The 23,430-nt window shown below is 42.8% G+C and overlaps 1 protein-coding gene across 4 annotated transcripts in view; it reads right to left on the reverse strand.

The window, feature by feature from the left end:
- The window catches only part of UNC13B (unc-13 homolog B), a 378,814-nt gene that overhangs the window by 312,748 nt on the left and 42,636 nt on the right, over positions 1-23,430 (reverse strand). For all 4 annotated transcript variants that reach the window (XM_065598630.1, XM_065598632.1, XM_065598633.1 and 1 more), the window contains exon 2: positions 158-187. In XM_065598630.1, coding sequence (XP_065454702.1) covers positions 158-187 — 30 coding nt within the window. The remainder of the gene's footprint in view (positions 1-157; positions 188-23,430) is intronic.

The following is a 23,430-nucleotide window of genomic DNA, read 5'->3' on the forward strand; positions in this document are numbered from 1 at the left end:
TGCACAATAATACCCACAGCAAAGAGAAACATACATTAAGTGATGTTAGCCCACAAGATATAGCACGAAGAGTAGAACAGACTATTGAACAGCCTTAAAAATCAATAGCGGTGCCTGCAGGTTAATGACTGCTTAGAGCAAGAAAAGTCTAGCTCACCTGGTGGCCCCTGGAGTTTTGCTTTTTTCACTGTGAAGAAAAAAAAACACACATTTAGTGATTTTGTCATGATAACAGTTTTAGTCTAGGAGTTATACAACACAAGATCTGTCAAGCACTCAGCACAGGACTGCGCAACAGGGGTTGTGTGTTCTGATCCCATATTTCACTGTATAACAAACCTGTGCCACAGATTCCCCAGTGAGCTGGGGTAATTAGCTCAGAAAGGTAGTTGTGAGGATTAGTTAATGTTTGTACAGCACTTTGACACTGACAATCATCATTGACTTTACACATACATTATAACTACACTTAAGTCTCTTGCAAACCAGAAGCTATTAGAATATTACTATTCCATACCATCTAATTTATAAGTTAAAGAAGCAATCTTGAAAAAAGTATACGTTCTATTCTCAAACTGTGGGTGAGCGCAGAGTAGAGGTGGTTGGATCATTTTTGATTAAATACAAAAAGGAGTCCGATGTCACCTTAAAGACTAAGGTTTATTTGGGCATAAGCTTTTGTGGGTTTAAAAAAAAAAAAGCTTATGCCCAAATAAATCTGTTAGTCTTTAAGGTGACACTGGACTCCTTGTTGTTTTTGTGGATACAGACTGACACGGCGACCCCCGATGCATTTAATCAAAAGTGTCAAGTATCTTTGTCTCAATATGACATTGTATCTAAGCTCAAACATTTCCCTGAGACATATTCGATTCCACCAGGAAGGTTTCTGAGGTCCATGATGGACTCTATAGTCATTTCCAGAGAATGGGGAAGAAAAATTATTTAAAAAAAAAAAAATCTGATCTTTTACACAATTCTGTTTCACAAAAACATTCAAAAAGTTTTGGTTTTGTTCCAGGGAGGAATGAAAACAAATTCCGAGACCTTGAAAGTAGTTGCAAAATCTTGTCCATGCAGAGATGCCAGGTCACATGGTGCTGGCTCTTCCTACATGTCTTCAACTGCTTCTACAGAGATCTAAAGATATTCAGTAGAAGATGCTGGACACTTGTAGACGCAGCTAGGAATAGAGGGACTAACCAGCCTTGCCTCAGCTCTTCTCCCCCACTTTTGTCCTGGTTTCTTAGATGTTTCCAGCAGTCATCCTGAGCAGGGATTCAGTGAAGAAGGAACCCTGATTAACTCACTTGCCTGCCTTAATAGGATTTACATATGGTGGGAATCCTTTGTTTCCCAGTTAGATCCCCACCTCCTATTAGTGGAAAAATACTAGTAGTCCAACATAGAGTCCAGTACCAGGTGACATGATCACATGACTCTGCAGTGTAAAAGCAGTCATGAGTCAAAGGTTGTTTGCAGCATCACAGGAAGCTTCTCAGGAAGGTAGAAGATTAGCATCTTCAAAGTCCTATTATTCTCCCTAATTGCCTGTCCAGGCTGATGGCATTCTGTCTGGTGGACGTTCCCCAGGTGTAAACCCACTTGGAATTATTACAAAGTCAATATTCCTAACTTCAGATTCAGAAAGGATACATGCCTACAAATAGGATAATCATATTCAGTAAATCAACCTTTCAAATGATACCTCACATGACCTGTCTTGCATGCAACACATCTTCGTTATGCCATATTCATATCATAACAATATCTCTATGAAGAATATGGGGCATAGTGACACAGGAATAAACAGTTTAACTTTTTACATGTGCGCGCATGCGCGGGGAGACACACACACACACACACACACACACACACACAGAATTATAAACTTGCTTCTAGCAGGCCTTAATAAAAAAGATTTTTTAAGAGGGTCTTGAATGAAGACTAGGGTGGCAATCAAGAAAGCTAGTTTAGGAAGGATGTTCCATGAACAAAGGGCAACACGGAAAGAAAGCACCATCATGTCATTAAAAAAAACACACTGATAGCTTCTTCAAGGAGTAGGTAACGTGTCTAATTCACATAGTTTAAGAATCAAGAATAATTACTATAACATTACCATATATCTCTATATATTTCCTAATGCATAGACAGTCTACCCATGTTATTTTTCTAATGGATAAGGGCCATCTCTCACTGCTTGGGGTTTTATATATGTTGCACTTTGACAAACTCGCAGACTCACTGGCACTATAAAGTATGAACACCTAGAAAGGATATCTCCAAGCTCCTGCTAGCTTTTCTAGTGCAAATGTCATAGCATTTACAAGAAAACATATCTAATAAGCTGAAAGGTAAGACGCACCTGAGAGTGAAAATGGCTTGAGAACTAAAGAAGCAATTATCTTTTCTCCAGAAGAGAACACTCGTGCTGGAAGGCCATACTGACTGACCTTCAAGCGAAATATTTCTGTGGATAGTAATAATGAATATTGGCAGTTATGGAACCACCAGAACAGAACTACAAGTAAGGGTGAGATGCTGGAGCCTGACCTTAACACTGAAAAATACTTTACAAGTGTATATATTCTGAGTCGAAAGGATAGGATCTATGTAATGTTCTCTCCATACAGCAGGACAAGAATATTTCAGCCAGAAGCTAGAACTGTTCTGCTAAAGACTAGAACTGCTGAGACGTGTATGTCTATAATGTGTAATAGAAAAAGTGTGAGATCATGCATACTGTTCCCCAGAGGTGGAATCTCAGATGATGTTGATGCTGTGTAACAACTGATACAAACAAACACATATACACCACGCAGGTCTAAGGGGATTCCAGGTGACTCCCTGGGGTGGCTGATCAACTCCTCTTTGAACCGCACAGGCATTGAAGCTGTTTAACAATTTCAAGTCTAGCATAGGGCACAGTCTATCCATTTCCCCGATGCCTATGGGTTCAAAACTCCAAATGTCAGTGGATCTTTCCTCATGGTCAGGAATAGTAAGATTCCACTGCTGTTGGCAGTGAAGCAGACCGCTCCCAATGCGGAGACTCAGAGAGGTTATTTGTTATGGCAGTACCCAGAGTGTGCTAGTGACTTTCTACAAAGGTGACTGTCTGTACCACAGAGTGTACAGTCTCGAGTTGCCAACACACTGGGGCCGCAAACACAAGTGGAGGATCCTTTTGCTCTGTTAGTAAAGGCTCCTCTGCCCTGGTTTGCATAAGGAATTCTATCTGATGCTAACCTGAGAGGTAGAGATTTTGTGCACACTACACCTACTGTGGTGTTCTGTCCGCCACTATTCTGAGCCACTTATTAGAGGGCTTAGTTGAGGCGTTTCCCAAAGAGGCATTTGCACCCCAACCCACTGCCTCAGTCCTGATCCCCCTCCCGCCCTCTGAACCCTTCGATCCCATCCCAGAGCCCCCTCCTGCACCCCAAACCCCTCATCCCCAGCCACACCCCAGAGCCCACACCCCCGGCTGGAGCCCTTATCCCCTCTCACACCCCAACCCCCTGAGCCAGCCTGGTGAAAATGAGCAAGTAAGTGAGGCTGGAGAGAGCAGGAGTGATTGGGGGACCTTGGAGAAGGGGTGGGGCAGGGTGGAGTGGGACAGAGTCGGGGCAAGGGTGTTTGGTTTTGTGCAAGTAGAAAGTTGGCGACCCTAGTGACAATTTGGGGAATTAAATTCATTTTTTTCATATCATTTATGATTGAACCTGCATGGTAAATTAGAACCCTCATGTTGTATCTGATACTACTTTGTGTCCTGTGTTGAGAGCCAGTTTGAACTGGTTTATGTGTGGCCTGTTTGTGACGCATAACAACTTCTGTTTCTCATACTATGGAAAACTAACATAGAAAGAGTCGTGCTGAGCCATGGTTTTCTAAAGGATCTGCTCTAGTTCAAACAGGAATTATTTTGGGAAAGTCCTATGGCCCATGTTCTCCAGGACGTCAGACTAGATGATCACAGTGGTCCCTTCTGGCCTTCGACTCTATGAATCAACAACCAGATGGCTCCCAAGTACTATTGGCTTGCTAACTACTCTTATCCACTTCACTACCCCTACGAAACAAGGATCTGGTGGAAGTAAACCCAGTATGACTGGGGCTCATGACTAACACTGTGTTCATAAACAGAAGAGGTTCTGTGTTCGAGGGGCCATACCTCCGATAGGAAGAGAAGAGAGAGCTAGTGGAAAGGAAACAAAAAGGACTTTGCCTTCCCCCAAGGACACTGACCAAGACCCAAGGACTCTTAGGAATGGTGAAGACTGAACAAGGCAAATTGCGTTCAGGTATTTTGTTGTTTCAGCTTAGATTAGTAACACTTGTGCTGTCTAGGAGTAAACTGAGGGTTTTTACACACTACCACTTGTCGGTAAAGTTATGCCACTCAAGGATGTGAATAAGCCTCCCCCTGAGCAATGTAAGGGCACGTCTTCACTACCCGCCGGATCAGCGGGTAGTGATCGATCTATCGGGGATCGATTTATCGCGTCTAGTGTAGACACTATAAAATCGATCCCCGATCGCTCTGCCGTCAGCTCTGGAACTCCACCGCAGCGAGAGGCGGAAGCGGAGTCGACGGCGGCACGGCAGCGGTCAACTCGCCGCCGTCCTCACAGCCAGGTACGTCAACCTAAAATACGCAATTTCAGCTACGCTGAAGTTGCGTATCTTAGGTCGACCTCCCCCTCCCCCTGTAGTGTAGACCTAGCCTAAGTTACACCAACTTAAGTGCCAGTGTGAACAGCTCTGTGTTGGCGGAGAGCATCTCATGGAGGTGGATTTACTGCCAACAGGAGAACTCTCTCTCGTCGGCACAGAGCGTCTTCACCAGACACACTACAGCAGTGCAGCTGTGCTGTTGTAGCGCTTCTAGTGAAGACTACCCCAAAATGTTATAGAAGTTCCTTTGCAAAGCCTGTGTTTCTTACTTTGCCTGTCACATGTTCCCCAAAGAGTTTAATTATAAACAAGAACGTCCACAAGGGTGAGGCTTTGGGGAAGCGTGCACAGGCCAAACAGGGAGGTTTGGGAGTTTCAGCACAGGTTATAGGGCCAAGGGCAGTTGACCCCTGTCCCACATCCCAAGAAGAGGTGCCAGCAAAGTCTACATCGAGAACATTGTGCCCTGGAAGCAAGAAATGGAAACAATGACCCAACTCAGCCAAAACCCAGCAGACCTGAAAGTCTGGGGGATCCAAAGGTTCAATCCAATATAGCAAACTGGTAACCATCCACTAAATGGGGACTCAACCATGACTGTAAATGCATCACCCGAAACAAAGTAAAAATATTAGAAATTAACCCTCCCACCAAAAATCCACGTTTCTCACTTATTTGCAGAAGACAATGGTTACTCAGTCACTTCTGAGCTCTGGGAATGCAGCATTTTGAAACTAATTGTAATTGTTAAATCCTACTTCGTTTCAAATGGCAGCTCTCAGCAAACTTGGCAGCCCTGAGAGAGCTCTGTCATTCAGTAGCAAATGTGAAATTGTGCTGAACGATAATCCTCCTATGCTCAGCAAGGAGGAAAAAAAATGGAAAACAAATGCTAGAAAACAAGAGATGAAACTGTAGTCTAGAAATAGAGCTTTGAACTGCCAGGTGAGCGATCTGGGTATGACAACCACAAAGATATGCTCACCTTCCTGCTGCAGAGATCATAGTGAATTTAGTCTCAGGGAGAGGGGGCGCAGAAGTACCTTGGGTCACTCAATGACCTATTAGAGTGAAAATCCTCCAGTCCACTTCCCCTTGAAGGATACGATATCTGTTGCAGGACTGATTGAGACAACAGATCAATTGATATCTGGACACAAAGTATATGGGAGAGGGAAGAACTAGTAGCAAGGTCTGGTTGTTGAAAATACAGTCAATGCATCCCAAAAAACTAGTCAGTGTCACCATCTTGGTATTATTTGAAAAGACTAGAAGACAAAGTTAACACCCTGTCAACTATCCAGATTTCAAAATGTGTGATTCCAAAGACTACTCTTTTCTGATTGAAACCACTAGTACGCTGAAGCTTTTACAAGCTTTAGAATATTACTGGACCCCAATGCCTAAATGTTCCCTTCATTACAAAGAAGTGTGTGGGAAAAAATGTTAAAACTGCCCCCATTCTTCTTATGCTCAAGCTGATACGCAGAGAATAACGTGGTGACAGTATTTCTGAACCACAGAGTCAGGAGGACGGTTTTGGACTGTAGCACCAGAAACCAACTGGATCAGAGATCACACTCAAAAGAACAGTCTCCTCTCCACAATCATAGCTTCTAAAACACACACACATTCTTATTCAGGAAAGTGTTAAATGTAATATGGAATTTCTCTATAAATTTGTGATCTCAGGCTCACCTTTTGCATTTGCTTTGCTAAATACGGGGATATAGATACAGAGAGAGTGAGCAGATGGCCAAAAGATTACATTCCAACTAAATCCAGCACATGATTTACAGAGCTGGTCATTCACCACGCTGCACAACAAAATCCACATTCATTCCATGAACAAGAACAAAATATCCGAAGCCAGGTTTGGGTACCGGGGGGAAAACAGCGAGAAGCTACAATTTAATTGGTGGTCTCCAACTAAATTCAACAGAAAAGCTTGCAAAAATGTTTTGCCAGGATCAGCTCTTTCATATAAACCTTTAGCCCTGAATTATTTCCCTCCTCCCCCCCAAAAATTAAAACACTGCTATTCTATTGGGTTCTCTCCGGAAGCTCTGGCCATGTCCCCGACTGCACACAAAAGCGGCAGCATTGCTGTAGTTCAGACTTGCATTTCACTCGGTTCATAAGTTTGTCAACACACAGAAGTATCAGATTTCCCTGCTCCATTACATAGCCTTGAATGAGCGCACAGTGCTTTACTTGCAAAAGACAACTCCCCTGCTTATACGCCAAAATTAGACCCAGCCACCAAATACTTTGCTTGCATATGGGAAATGGCACAGGTAGGACAGTATTGAAACAAAAAACAAAAAAAAGAAGAATCCCTGTTGAGAATATTCTCCATAATTTTTCAAGTTTCCCTTTGTTAGAGTTCCAGGAATGTTGTCTGCTCCCTGACAAAGGGTATGTCCCAACTACCTGCCGGATCGACGGGTAGCGATCGATCGGGAAATCGATATATCGCGTCTCGTCTAGATGCGATATATCGATCCCCGAACGCGCTCCCGTCGACTCCGGAACTCCACCAGGGCGAGCGGCAGTAGCGGAGTCGACGGGGGAGCCATGGCCGTCGATCCCGCACCGTGAGGACAGGAGTTAAGTCGAAATAAGATACGTCGACTTCAGCTACTCTATTCCCATAGCTGAAGTTGCATATCTTACATCGACCCCCCTCAGTGTAGACCAGGCCTCAGTAGTTCTAAACCTTTCCTAACTACTGTACCTCTTTCAGGAGTCTGATTTGTCTTGTGTACCCCCAAGTTTCACCTAATTTAAAACTACATGCTTACAAAATCAAACATACAAAAGTGTCTCAGCACACTATTACTGAAAAATTGCTTATATTCTCATTTTTACCATATAATAATAAAATTAATCAATTGGAATATAAATATTGTACTTACATTTCAGTGTATAGTACATAGAACAGTATAAAGTAATTGTATGAAATTTTAGTTTGTACTGACTTTGTTAGTGCTTTTTGTGTAGCCTGTTGTAAAACTAGGCAAATAGCTAGATGAGTTGATGTACTCCGGGAAGACCTCTGGGTACCTGTAGAAGGGCTCGGCCGAGGCTCGTCCCTCCGCGGGGCTGTGGGGTATCCCACTGCCTCGCAATAGTTTGCTATGGGCCCAGGCCCTGGGTCAGGGCGGGGCAGCAAACAAACAGTCAGTAGCTCCTGGTTCTGAGTGTCTGGTGCGAGGGGGAGACTGCCACCTGTGAGTGGGGTGGCAGGGGGGACGCAGGTCCACCCACTCCACTGCATCCCAGCCCAGGGCCCTAGCAGTGGCAGAAGACTCGCTGTGTCAGTGGGGATCCTGACCGCAACACACTGACATGGATTCTGGCAGTGCTGAGGCCAGACCAGGGTCGGCTGCCCCCGGGGCTACTTCCGGACTCCCCCTTGTAAGGTACCTGGGTTAGGGCGGTGTCCTTGGAGGTTTCCAGCACCATCGGTTCCTCCGGGTAACTGGCGAGGGGTAGGCTCAGCTGCTCCTCGGGGTAGCTGGCAAGGAGTAGGCTTGGCTGCTCCTCGGGGTAGCTGGCCGGGGTAGGCTTGGCTGGCCCGGCCGCAGCCTGCCGGCGTCTCCCAACCCTGAGTTGGGCCACAGGCATCTAGCCTCTCCGGCGGCTGTCTTTCAAGTGAGCTCTGCAGTTGGGTTTTTATACTTCCTGTCCTACGCCGAGACCTCTGGGGGGGTGGGCGCAGAATCCACTGGCTCCGCCCACATAGGTGCTAGGGGAGGCTTGTCCCTCCGCGGGGCTGGGGGGTATCCCACCACCTCACTACTGTACCCCCAGGCATACACATAACCCTTGGTTGAGAATCACTGCCCTGACCCACCAACACATGCCACATCCTTACAAGTTCATTGTACTTTTCTATCTTTTGCCACACAAATTCTATCTTTAAAAGAATTCCTACTCTTTCAGATCCCTCATCAGTGTCTATATATAAATAATTGGCACAGTCCCTAATCAATGTTTCTTCCAAAATACAATATAAAAAAGAAAATAGGGAGAACCATCTGAGAAGCATCCAGCTTAAAATTACAACAGACGTGTCAAGGTTATAAAAAGGTTAAGATTCAATCAACTCCTCTGGACAAAAGAACCCAAATACTAAAGACAGAAGGTCATTGCCAGAATTTGCAATTACTAAGATTCTATGACAAAAATCTCATCAGACCTCTGGCAAAATGTTTAAATTCACAAAAAGGAACAGCCCAGGAGTTGGTCAGAGTCTGCATTCAACCCCAACCTTTGTAAAGCAGGGGCAGCTCTAAACTGCTCGAGTCACAGAGAAAATGGAATTTCAGCTGAATGTACATTTCAACTCTTCAGCTTCCTGCATCCGACTAGAGTATGTTCCTACTATTCAATGTAACGACATGTAGCTTCATTCAATATTTATCAATTAAACAAACGGACATAAGTCAAGCTCTAAAAAGTTGAAGACAAATGTAAAAAGTAACAAAGATTTGGTGGCTTTTTTTGTGCATTAGATGCAGCAATGCTGTATACTACCATCCAAATAAAGAGCAAGTCAGTGTCACCTTTTTCCTCACAACCTGTCTGGAAGGGGCAGCATCTTTTACTTTTCATGTCCATCCGCAACAGAATTATTTGTCTATTTCCCCCCTTCAAGTGTCAGTTATTTTTCACCAGTGTTTCTTACCATGAGAAGACATTTACTTTGGGATCAGACTAGATTTCTTCAACCTTTCCCAAATAAACCAAGAAAGACTCAAATGGCTTCAAGCTTCATTGAGCAATGGTCTCAAGTTGCAGTGGGGGAGGTCCAGGTTGGATATCAGGAAAAACTTTTTCACTAGGAGGGTGGTGAAACACTGGAATGCATTACCTAGGGAGGTGGTGGAGTCTCCTTCCTTGGAGGTTTTTAAGGCCCGGCTTGACAAAGCCCTGGCTGGGATGATTTAGCTGGGAATTGGTCCTGCTTTGAGCAGGGGGTTGGACTAGATGACCTCTTGAGGTCCCTTCCAACTCTGATATTCTATGATTCTATGATTCATTAATTACAGCAAATCTCAAAACTGAGCCAAGCTAGGTTAAAAAGACTGGGACTGGGACAGTTCATCTTAGAAAAGAGATGACTGAGCGGGTATATGACAGAGGTCTATAAGATCATGACCGGTGTGGAGAAAGTGAATAAGGAAGTATTATTTACCCCGTCACATAACACAGGAACCAGGGGTCACCCAATGAAATTAACAGGCAGCAGGTTTAAAACAAACATAAGAAAGTACTTCCTCACACAATGCACAGTCAACCTGCAAGACTTGTTGCCAAGGGATGTTGTGAAGGCCTTTAAAAAGTAGAAGTTAAATCCCAGTGAGGAAAATAGAAAGGAGCATAAACACTGGCAAATGAAGTGTAAAAATACAATTAGGAAGGCCAAAAAAAGAATTTGAGGAACAGTTAACTAAAGACTCAGAAAAAAAATTGCTATTACTTTTTAAGTACATCAGAAGCAGGAAGCCTGCTAAACAACCAGTGGGGCCACTGGACAATCGAGATGCTAAAGGAGCACTCAAGGATGATAAGGTCATTGCGGAGAAACTAAATGAATTCTTTGCATCGGTCTTCACGGCTGAGGATGTGAGGGAGATTCCCAAACCTGAGCCATTCTTTTTAGGTGACAAATGTGAGGAACTGTTCCAGATTGAGGTGTCATTAGAGGATGTTTTGGAACAAATTGATAAATTAAACAGCAATAAGTCACCAGGACCAGATGGTATTTACCCAAGAGTTCTGAAGGAACTCAAATGTGAAATTGCAGAACTACTAACTGTAGTCTGTAGCCGATCATTTAAATCAGCTTCTGTACCAGATGACTGGAGGACAGCTAATGTGACGCCAATTTTAAAAAGGGCTCCAGACGTGATCCTGGCAATTACAGGCCTGTAAGCCTGACTTCAGTACCGGGAAAACTGGTTGAAGTTATAATAAAGAACAATATTGTCAGACATATAGATGACCATAATTTGTTGAGGAAGAGTCAACATGGTTTTAGTAAAGGAAAATCATGCCTCACCAATCCACTAGAATTCTTTGAGGGGGTCAACAAGCACGTGGACCCCAAGGGGATCCAGAGGATATAGGGTACTTAAATTTTCAGATAGCCTTTGACAAGGTCCCTCACCAAAGGCTCTTATACAAAGTAAGCGGCCACAGGATAAGAGGGAAAGTGCTCTCATGGATAGGTAACTGGTTAAAAGATAGGAAACAAAGGATAGGTGTCACAGAGTGGGGGGGGACACAAGGCCCTGCACCCCCAGCTTCCTGCGATTCACCATGACTCTCAGCCAGCCAGTAAAGCAGAAGGTTTATTTAGACGACAGGAACACAGTCCAAGACAGGTCTTGCAGGCACAGACAACAGGACCCCCTCAGTTCCCAGGGGCACCACAGCCCCATTGGGGGGGTCAGAGCCCCGTCCAGGCTCCCCTCCATTACAAGCTAGCTCCTGAAACTCCAGCTCCCCCCAGCGTCTCTCACCCAGCCTCCCCCCAGCGTCTCTCACCCAGCCTTTGTCCAGTTTCCTGGGCAGAGGTGTCACCTCGCCTCCAACCCTCTTCCTGGGTTCTCACTTTACATGTTCAGGTATCTTCCCTCAAGGCCATCTCCCATCCCCCAATGCAGACCATCCCAGCCAAACTCCCCACTCAGCATTCAAAGACCACATTAAGAACAGTCCCAGTTCTTCACAATAGGTATAAATGGTCACTTTTCCGAATGGAGAGAGGAAAATAGTGGTGTCCCCCAGGGGTCTGTTCTGGGACCAGTCCTGTTCAACATATTCATACATGATCTGGAAAAAGGGGTAAACAGTGAGGTGGCAAAATTTGCAGATGATACAAAATTACTAAAGATAGTTAAGACCCAGGCAGACTGCGAAGAGCTACAAAAGGGTGTCTCAAAACTGGGTGACTGGGCAACAAAATGGCAGATGAAATTTAACGTTGATAAATGCAAAGTAATACACATTGGAAAGCATAATCCCAACTATACATATAAAATGATGGGGTCTAAATTAGCTGTTACCACTCAAGAAAGATCTTGGAGTCATTGTGGATAGTTGTCCGAAAACATTCATTCAATGTGCAGCGGCAGTCAAAAAAGGGAACAGAATGCTGAGAATAATTAAGAAAGGGAAAGATAATAGGACAGAAAATATCATGTTAGCTCTATATAAATCCATGGTATGCCCCCATCTTGAATACTGTGTGCAGATGTGGTCACTCCATCTCAAAAAAGATGTATTGGAATTGGAAAAGGTTCAGAAAAGGGCAATAAAAATGATTAGAGGTATGGAACGGCTTCCATATCAGGAGAGATTAATAAGACTGGGGCTTTTCAGCTTGGAAAAGAGATGGCTAAGGGGAGATATGATTGAAGTCTATAAAATCATGACTGGTATAGAGAAAGTAGATAAAGTGTTGTTTACTATTTCTCATAACACAAGAACTGGGGATCACCAAATGAAATTAATACGCAGCAGGTTTAAAACAAACAAAAGGAAGTATTTCTTCATACAACACACAGTCAGGCTGTGGAACTCTTTGGCAGAGGATGTTGTGAAGGTCAAGACTATAACAGAGTTCAAAAGAGAACTAGATAAATTAATGGAGGATAGGTCCATCAATGGCTATTAGCCAGGACAGAAAGGAATGGTGTTCCTAGCCTCTGTTTGCCAGAAGCTGGGAATGGGTGACAGGGGATGGATCACTTGATGATTCCCTGTTCTGTTCATTCCCTCTGGGGCACCTGGCATTGGCCACTGTCAGAGGACAGGATACTGGGCTAGATGGACCTTTGGTCTGACCCAGTATGGCCGTTCTTATGTAGTTATAAGCAGAGCCCATTGAAATTTATTTTTATATGTAATTAATATTTTTAAGGAACTTTCTGGTTATTTTGTTTTATGTCCCCTGGCAGGAATCCAGGAGACCCTGGGGCGGCTGGAGAGCAAGCCCACCCCAGCCTGGAGGGCAGGGCTTGGGGGCAGCAGGGGACTGGAGAGTGAGCCAGCCCTGTCCTCAAACTGTGCAGGCTCCTGTCAGCGCTGGGCTCAGCTCTGTTCTCCTGGCACATGGGGTTGCAGGGCTCGTCAGGTTTGGCCCAGCTGCCCTGCTGTCATATGGGTGGGGGGGGCGCGTTGAAGAGGGGCGGCAGCCGTGCCCCACACAAGCGGCGCTGTGACCCTGTGCGTCACGTCGCCACACCACTTCCTGGAATTTGCCTCCTGCCCCTCTAACGACAGGGGGATGGGCAAGCCAAACCTGGGTGGCGTTTTGTTACACAATTTCTTAATTTCGTTTCATTTCACATTCGTGAAAAACACGGAGCTCCAGTTATGAGTTATGTGAAATGCTGCTGTGTTAGGGATCTGGCTGCACTGAAGTTGTGGGAATTTTACATAATGTGGTCTCATCTTATTCCTTCAGCTACCTAATACTACAATAATTAAAATTAAATCAAACTCCCAAACATTAAGATGCTTCTTCTAGGACTGCCATTTGAGTTGCTGTCCTCAGAATGAGAGCAAAGCCTTTAAAACACTTTAAAAATAACCTTTCAAATGTTTCCCTATACTCCGATATATGTAAGAAAAAAAATTCATAGGTGCCTGACCTTTATGTTTAAAGAGCAGACACATCAACTTAATACAGGGATCAATAGATACTCTTATTGAGGTCAGACACTAATCTACTACAAATTCTTAGTTATTTCTTCGTGAAAGTCTGCAAACAGAAAGCTACCAGATATACACCAGTACTGTGCCAGTTACATAGTGCTGGAATGTTTTACAATATTTTTAAACAAATTCTGCATTTAGAAATCCAGATTTCTAGACTCAAAACAATTTCAGCCTCTCTGAACACCAGTGGCTTAGACAGATTTAAAAAAGATTCTGAACTCCACGACATGAAATTATCTTTCCTTCTTATTTTTAAAAATAGTTGAAAGCTGTTCCTGTCTTTCTGTCCTTGTATGCCTTCCTGTGGCTTTGTATGGCACGGCACCTAGCAAAATGGAGCGTAATTGGGAATTTTTGGAGTCACTAAAATACAAATAAATTCTGGATTGTGTCTGATGGATATACACAGGGAGGGGAAGGGACTACCTATTGTCTGTACCAAATTCCATATAAAAAATTTCATTATGACTAAAGCTAAGATTTTGTCATGGATATTTTTAGTAAGAGTCACAGACAGGTCATGGGCAATAAAGAAAAATTCACAGAAGCCCGTGACCTGTTCCTGACTTTTACTAAAAATATCCATGATAAAATGGGACAGGGCTGGACAAATGCCAGGTACTTGGGTGCTCCAGGCCACCCTCAACCTGTGGCTGGAAGCTGCAGGGTCCCCCATGCCACCAGCAGCGGCCGCGGGGAGCTGCAAGGGTCCCGCATGCCACCTGTGGGGGTCCCCCATGCTGCCCGCAGGGGCCAGGGAGCTGCAGGGGTCCTGCATGCTGCCACTAGGGAGCTGCAGAGATCCCCCATGCCGCTGCCAGCCTTAGGCAGCAGGTCTACTTCACAGCTCCCTACCCCTGCAGGTGGCTGTGGGACTCTGCAGCTCCCAGCAGCCGGGGCTGAAGTCATGGAGGTCTTTGGAAGTCACGGATTCCGTGATTTCCATGACCTCTGTGACTAAATCATAGTCTTAATTATGACACCTGGATTGTTTTCTCGTGATGGTCTAAATCTTTAAGGTTAAAAAAGTCAATGCACTAACTTTAAATATAAAGTCCAGTGAGGCCTAGTCTACACTAGAAAATTGAATTGGCTTAACTACAGTGCTCAGGGGCGTGAAAAGTCCACAGCCCTGAGTGGTGTAAGAGGGTAGGAGAACTCCTCCCATCAGTAGGTCATGTCTGCACTGAAGCACTACAGCAGCATAGCTATGGCGCTGTAAAATTTCAAGTGTAGACAAGCCCTTAGACTTTCACCAGTGTTTACTGGAGTCACCATGGTACTAGGCTGATAGTAAAATATTGAGCAGCTCAGTTAAGATCACTAAGTTTGGTACTGTCAATCCCCCTTCAAGAATGGGTCTACACAGAATTCTCTTATTTAATCTTGGAAATTTATTGTCCTACACATTAAATAATTTAATCAACAACCAGTGAGTCCACTGGATGATCAAGATGCTAAAGGAACACTCAAGGGCGATAAGGCCATTGCAGAGAAACTAAATTAATTCTTTGCATCGGTCTTCACACTTGAGGATGTGAGGGAGATCCCCAAACCTGAGCCAGTCTTTTTACACTTGATGGATCACTTGAGGATTACCTGTTCTACTCATTCCCTCTGGGGCACCTGGCATTGGCCACTGTCGGAAGACAGGATACTGGGCTAGGTGGACCTTTGATCTGACCCAGTATGGCCATTCTTATGTTCTTAATTCTTCTCTGAAACTTCTCTAGGGTTCTTTTTGGTATCCAAGATGGTAGGGCCTGATATGGGAAGTTAATTTGGCAACCAATTCCTTGTTACTGCTGTCATACAAACAAAAGCAAGTGTATGTATTTCAGTCCAACACATTGTTCTTCAGTTTGAAATAATGGGAGGGAAGTTAATTTCATACAGCTGATTGAAAATGTGCTGCCAGCTACTGACTAGACATTTTAAATTGGTATTAATGTTATTGCTACCTAGAGACTTACAGCCCTCTTGATTCTTTGCAGGTTAAGTAAGGTGGAATTAGTAGGCAAGATATGTGAAAGTTGTTTCACAGTTATGGATACTTGTGTGGAAGTGAGTTTAGTAAGTTATGTTATTAAATGTTTTCAGTTTTTGTATGTTAATGACAAAAATTAAAAAAAAGTTCAAGGAACACAAACATCTTCTACAGTATTATCATATAAAAAACGCACACCGTGTCTATACCAGGGAATACACAACACGCAAAGCCAACTTAGCCTATATCTAAAAACAAATAAAATTTTTCTGATAACAAAACCCTTCTCATCCAAAAACCATCCCCTACAACAACTGGAGATGAGCAGCAGGCTTTAATCATGCCCTTACAGTCAGACTTTGGTTCTGTTGGACCTACAGGTAGGGGGACCAGGTGTCCCGATTTTATAGGGACAGTCCTGATATTTAGGGCTTTTTCTTATATAGAATCCTATTTCTCCCCCCCCCCCCCCGTCACGATTTTTCACACTTGCTATCTGGTCAGCCTACCTACAGGGTAGGGGGAAAACAAACTCCAGAGAAATGGCCTTACATTAAGATCACCCCATCACCAGCTCCCACACATTTAAATCTAGCACCCTGTTAGTGCAGGGTCAGTTGAGATACTCAGCTGCTGCAGAGGTACATGTGGAGAGAAAGTCCTGGGTATTCAGGATCTAAGATCACTGATAGAAATCAATATCTTGAAGGCCAGCTAAGACCATGGAGAAGTGATATAAAATGTTTCCTACTGTTAATACTGCAGCAAGCAAATTCTGTCCAAGCTGTAACTTCTGAGTCATCTTAAAGAGAAGCCCCAAGTAGGACATCTTCCAACACTTCAATCAATACATCATGAAGATAAATTTTACTCTGGGGAAGTCCCAATCTGAATTAAAAGCATACAGATGGAGGGGAGAGGGGGAAGGCATCTGAACCCATCAGATGGCGTCACTGTCTAAAAGGCAACGCCCTCTGTGGGATTAGAATGGACCCTTAGCGTGAAAACAGAAAGACTTTGCCACTTGTATATTATCTATTACTTGTACTACCATAGTGCCTAGGAGCCCTGGTCATGGAATGGGACCCTATTTTACAAGGCGCTGTACAAACAAACAAACAAAAAAGATGGTCTGGTCCCTGCCCCAAGATAGACAACAGATGGATCCATACAAGAAAGCAAAATACACTATTGGTCAGCAAGCTAAGCAGTGGTTTCAGCACACCAGCAGCGTAACTGTTGACAAGTATTTTGTAGACATTGTGGCGAAGGAGCATTTTCAGGCGGGTTTTGAAGGAGAAGTTAGTTTAGCTTATACCTCCCTCCCCCCCAAGGAGGTCAGGGCCGCTCCAGGGCTTTGGCCGCCCCAAACAGCCAAACAACAAAAAAAAAGCCGCGATCACCATCTGCAGTGGCAATTCGGCGGAAGGTCCTTCGCTCAGAGCGGGAGTGAGGGACCGTCCGCCGAATTGCCGCCAAATAGCTGGACCTGCCACCCCTCTCCGGAGTGGCCTCCCCAAGCACCTGCTTGCCAAGCTGGTGCCTGGAGCCGGCCCTGAGGGAGGTACCTGTACCATACACATGCCCCAAGGAAGGGATCTCTGTGCCAAAAGGGATATATCTAGTACGTACAAATCACAGCATCAAGTTCAGATCCAAGAACTTGTTCCAAATCTATGAAAAATAGTTTGAAATATAAGGCTATGGAAAGACCCTCAACTCCTAATGATCTAGTCTAGAAGGAGGCTCAAATCTAGAAACAGACAGACAATTTAAGGAATAAGGGAAAGCGACTTCTAGCTTGTCATAGGAACACAGGACTGCCAGTCCAGATGAGATCGGGGACCAATCTAGTCCAGTATTCTGTCAGATTACCCAGTCGACCAGATGCATCATAAAATGATGTAGTGAACCCTACAGATGCTTATTTTCTTCCTAACCGCCCCAACCCCATTACTTTGAGGTTGGCTTATTCTCTGAAACAGGACTATTTACATGATTTATCATATCTAATGTAACTTTGGCTGTTCTCTTTATCCATAGGTATCTAATCCATTTTAATCCTAATAAATTTATGGCCTCAGTGATATCTTGTGGCAATAAACTCAACAGATGAATTATAAGTCATGTCATAAACATTTCCTTTATCAGTATTAAAGTGTTGCATTTAAATTTCACTGAGTCCGTCTTGTATTACAAGGGTAAACAGGAACACAGTTTACCTTCCCTATACCATTCATTATTTTATATACCTCTATCATATCCCCTCTCATTCATCTTGTTTCTTTACATGAATGTCTCTTTTATTCTGCTTTTCATCAGCTTTCACTTTTGAACACCCTTTATTTCTATAATATCCTTGTGAAGATAGAGTGGCACAATATTTCAGGTGAGAACATTCAGTAAGTTTATATAAAGGCATAATAATTTCAGTGTTTTTATCCCATTCCTTATACATTACCAATATTTTATGTACTTTTTTGACTGCCATCACACGCTGACCAGAGGAAACATAGCCAGGTATCACAGCTCTATAAAAACTGGAGTGATTATAATTTATTTAGATCCCAGTAATTAATATGAGTAGTTGAAGTTACTTCTTCTGAGGTGCATTACCTTACATATGTCAACAAAGAATTTTATCTGCCATTGTGTTGCCCAATCACCTCACTTGATTAGGTTCCTCTGAAGTTCTTCATATTCTTTACTAGCCTAAATAGCACAAAATTATCTGCATATGTTGCCACCTCTTTGCTCACCCATTTTCCTGAACTTGATAAGTATATTCCACATCACTGGTCCTGGTATAGAACCTTGTGATGCCCTACTGAACTTCCCCCATCCCATGACAAAAATTGACCATTTCTTCCTATTTTCCATCTCTAAACAATTTCTAATTCATGACAGTATTTTACCTTTCACTGATAACTATTTTTTTCCCTTAACATTATGAGCGAACTTTGTCTAAGGGCCTTTTGAAAATCCAGATTGAATAAAGAGAACCAGATGCCATAACCTGTGTCCTGACAAGCCACCTAAATATATTTTTAAATAATATAATTCCATGGTTAATTGATAACTATATTTTACTAGTATATTTTCTTAATGTAAAAGACTATTAAATCCCTTTAAATAGACTTGAATTTAAATCCCCGGTGGGAAACCTTTTGTAGTCTCAAACACAAGAAATCAAGATTTTATCCTTGAAGCACAGTTGGAAAAAAGGTCAGTTTGGAAAATAGAGGTGGCGAGGAGTTTTTGAGACTCAGTTCTCACTACAGAGGCTTTAAATAGAGGTCCTGCTTCTGCAAAAATATTTTGCAATGAAAAAAATATGATACTTCTGATCTTTTACCTGCCTAGTTAAAAGTGATATAAGAAAACAACTCTATTTTCTGGAATGGTTTCATTCAGAAGTCAATTAGAATCACAAAATATGAAAGTGTTCAGAAAGCCTACACTGATTAAATCAATTCAGACAGTTGGAGGAACATCTGGGACTGTGTTTATGGGTTAATCCGCTACTAAATTTGATTTAACTCACCAACTCAGTAGTGATGCACGTTTTTTTCTTGATTGAAAAAAGTTTGATATGGCACTTTGATTTCCCCCACTACTAGCTAGAGATCTCCACTACATGAAATATTGCTTAAAGTGATTCAAAATATTTATAATAGACAATAACATTCCACAGGTGAGGAAATTCCCTGTGGAATTCTTGCAGATTTTATATTCTACAGAAACTGTTTTTTTAAATTGAAGTGTTTAGCAATCTTGTTTAAAAATGCAAATGAGTATTAATGCTATCTGAATCTTCAGACAACAAAAACAGCAGTAAGATAGATTTATGCATCTCCCAGCCACCATGCTGAAAAATTAGTTTTCAAAATTAATTTTGGCCATTTAAATGTCAACACTAATTTTTAACTTCTGTTCCCTCTACCAGGAGTAAGCTAATGATCATATCTACTATGACCGGATAGTCATATGACGTGCAGCCATTCCATTCATTTGAAAAGATAGTCTACAGGAATAAGACTATAAAGTTATGGAAGTTAAATATCTTTTCAAGTATGTGACCAGCTAAGGGTTTTGCTACTGTCCTTCAAAATTAGTACTGGGACTTTTGTTCCCACTGGATAACCTTGTGTGCATTTGCACACGCACTGTCACCCACTGGGAGTGTATTTGTACATAAGTGATTATGTTTTACCTTTGTCTAATAGTTTATACAAAAATATATATAGTTTTTGAAGACAAGTTTCCATAGTTTCAAAAAAGCAAACAACATTGAGCATAATTAAGAACGGGATAGATAATAAGACAGAAAATATATTGCCTCTATATAAATCCATGGTACGCCCACATCTTGAATACTGTGTTCAGTTCTGGTTGCCCCATCTCAAAAAAGATATATTGGAATTGGAAAAGGTTCAGGAAAGGGCAACAAAAAAGGTTTGGGGGTATGGAACAGCTTCCGTATGAGGAGAGATTAATAATACTAGGACTTTTCAGCTTGGAAAAGAGATGACTAAGCAGGGATATGACTGAGGTCTGTAAAATCATGACTGGTGTGGAGAAAGTAAATAAGAAAGTGTTATTTACTCCTTCTCATAACACAAGAACTAGGGATCACCAAATGAAATGAATAGGCAGCAGGTTTAATACAAACAAAAGGAAGTATTTCTTCACACAATATATGGTCAACATGTGGAACTTTTTGCAAGAGGATGATGTGAAGACCAAGACTATAACAGAGTTCAAAAAAGAAGTAGGTAAGTTCATGGAGGATAGGTCCATTAATGGCTATTAGCCAGGATGGACAGGGATGCTGTCCCTAGCCTCTGTTTGCCAAAAGCTGGGAATAAGCGACAGGGAATGGATCACTTGATGATTACCTGTTCATTCTCTCTGAAGCACCTGGCATTGGCCACTGTCGGTAGACAGGATACTGGGCTAGATGGCCCTTTGGTCTGACCCAGTATCGCCGTTCTTATGTTATGTTCCGTGCATTTTATGTTCACGCGGTCCATTTTTTCAATTTCAGATAAATTCAGGTTAAGTATCAGAGGGGTAGCCGTGTTAGTCTGAATCTGTAAAAAGCAACAGAGGGTCTTGTGGCACCTTTAAGACTAACAGAAGTATTGGGAGCATAAGCTTACGTGGGTAAGAACCTAACTTGCATCTGAAGAAGTGAGGTTCTTACCCACGAAAGCTTATGCTCCCAATACTTCTGTTAGTCTTAAAGGTGCCACAGGACCCTCTGTTGCTTTTTACAAATTCAGGTTAAATAATCCATTATTGATGCACTAACTGATGGAAGTGTCTATCATATGCCAAGCTAAAATCCACTTTTAGAAAAGACATCCTTCCTTTTAATAGGGGACAAAGTGATTTTTCATGACATTTCTGTGCAGTTTTACTTTTGAGTAAATTCTATACAGAAGACTACATATTAAGTAACCTTAAGCCTGAAAAGCCAGGAAATGGTAAGGTTATGTCAACAATCTTAGCTTTATTTCTGACTGTGATATATTCTTTATATCATCATGTATTATTTGTCCCCATAGGATTCCTGCCTCATTCATTACAATTTGAATGGTGAAGAATGAATGAGGCACTATTCAATAGCTATTTTACGTCTTCACTGTTCAATGAGTACACTCCTGCACATCGTTCATTCTGCCCATTGAGTAGGACGGACAACAATGATTTTTTTTAGAAAATCAAAATTGGATTTTTTTGAATTAAATATACTTTTCTGTTTAAAAATAAATCTATTAAAATTAATTTTGAAATTATGACAACTTATATTAAGGCTTAAACTCCAGCTAGAAAGGACTGCCGTCACGCCACCGGACAGGAAGATAACGCTCTGGTACAGGGAGGACACTGGCTGATGGTTACTTCTGGCAGCAGGCAGTGCTCCACCCCTACTCCCAACTCACCCACCATGATGATGGAGAACTGCTATGCTGCCCTGGCAACAAGTGATGAGGAATCATCCCCGAAGGTTGAAGAGGAGAAGCCATGTACTCCCAAGGCTGGGAGGATCACAGTCACCATTCCCAGTAGGAAACATAGGGTAGTGGTGGTTGGAGACTCTCTTCTGAGGGGGACAGAGGCATCGCCCTGACATGGCATCCCAGGAGGTATGCTGCCTGCCAGGGCCTGTATCCGAGCCATTACGGAGGGATTGTTGAGGATCATCTGGCCCTCTGACTACTACCCCATGCTACTCATCCATGTGGGCACTAATGATACTGCGAGGTATGACCCTCAGCAGATCAGAAATGACTACAGGGCTCTGGGAGCAGGAGTGAGGGAGTTGGGAGTGCAGGTGGTGTTCTCTTCAGTCCTTCCAGTCAAGGGTAGGGGCCTCGGCAGAGACAGATGCATCCTGGAAGTGAATGCCTGGCTGCGAAGATTGTGTCGCCAGGAGGGCTTTGGCTTCCTTGACCACGGGATGCTGTTCCAGGAAGAAGGACTGCTAAACAGAGATCAGATCCACCTATCGAAGAAGGGGAAAAGCATGTTTGGCTACAGACTGGCTAACCTAGTAAGGAGGCCTTTAAACTAGGTTCAACGGAGGCAGTTGACCAAAGCCCACAGGTAAGTCAAAAACATGGAGACCTGGGAGAAGGGTCGGAATCTGGTGGGAGCATGGGCTATTATAGCAGAAATAAGGGAGAGATAAGTCAGAACTGGGGTGTTAAATCAAATCAGTAGCTTAGATGTCTGTATACTAATGCGAGAAGTATGGGGAATAAGCAGGAAGAACTCAAAATGCTAGTAAATAAACACAACTATGACCTAGTTGGCATCATGGAGACTTGGTGGGATAATACGCATGACGGGAATATTGGAATAGAAGGGTACAGCTTGCTCACGAAGGACAGGCAGGGAAAAAAGGGAGGAGGTTTTGCCTTATACATTAAAAATGTATACACTTGGATGGAGGTTGAGATAGAAATAAGAGACCAACTTGTTGAAAGTCTCTGGGTAAGGATAAAAGGGGTAAAAAACAAGGATGATGTCATGGTAGGGGTCTACTACAGACCACCAAACCAGGAAGAAGAGGTGGATGAGTTTTCTTTTAAACTAACAAAATGTTCCAAAGCACAGGACTTGGTAGTGATGGGGGACTTCAACTACCCAGACATCTGTTGGGAAAATAATACAGCAGGGCACAGATTATCCAACAAGTTCTTGGAATGTATTGGAGACAATTTTTTATTTCAGAAGCTGGAGAAGGCTACTAGAGGGGAGCTGTTCTAGATTTGATTTTGACAAATAGGGAGGAACTGGTTGAGAATTTGAAAGTGGAAGGCAACTTGCGTGAAAGTGATCATGAAATGGTAGAAGTCACGATTCTAAGGAATGGTAGGAGGGAGAACAGCACAATAAAGACAATGGATTTCAAGAAGGCAGACTTTAGCAAACTCGGGGAGTTGGTAGGTAAAAATCTCATAGGAAGAAAATCTAAGGGGAAAAACAATTGAAGACAGTTCAATTGTTTTTCCCCTTAGATTTTGGCAGTTTTTCCAGAGACATTATTAAGGGCACAAGTACTATTGTACTGTGTAGGAAAGATAGGAAGTATGGCAAGAGTCCACCCTGGTTTAACCAGGAGATCTTCAATGACGTAAAATTTAAAAAAAAAAAAAAAAAAAAAAAGAAAGAGTCCTACAAAAAGTGGAAACTCAGTCAAACTACAAAGGATGAATATAAACAAATAACACAAGTATGTAGGGACAAAATTTGAAAAGCCAAGGCACAAAACGAGATCAAACTAGCTAAGGACATAAAAGGAAACAAGTAAACATTCTACAAATACATTAGACGCAAGAGGAAGACCAAGGACAGAGCAGGCCCGTTACTCAATGAGGGGGGAAAGACAAAAATAGAAAATGTGGAAATGGCAGAGATGCTTAATGACTTCTTTGTTTTGGTTTTCACCAAGAAAGTTGGTGGTGATGGGACTTCTAAAATAGTAAATGCCAGTGAAAAAGAGGCAGGATCAG

This window comes from Chrysemys picta, chromosome 6, assembly GCF_011386835.1.
Source record: "Chrysemys picta bellii isolate R12L10 chromosome 6, ASM1138683v2, whole genome shotgun sequence".
In the NCBI taxonomy this organism is placed as follows: domain Eukaryota; kingdom Metazoa; phylum Chordata; order Testudines; family Emydidae; genus Chrysemys; species Chrysemys picta.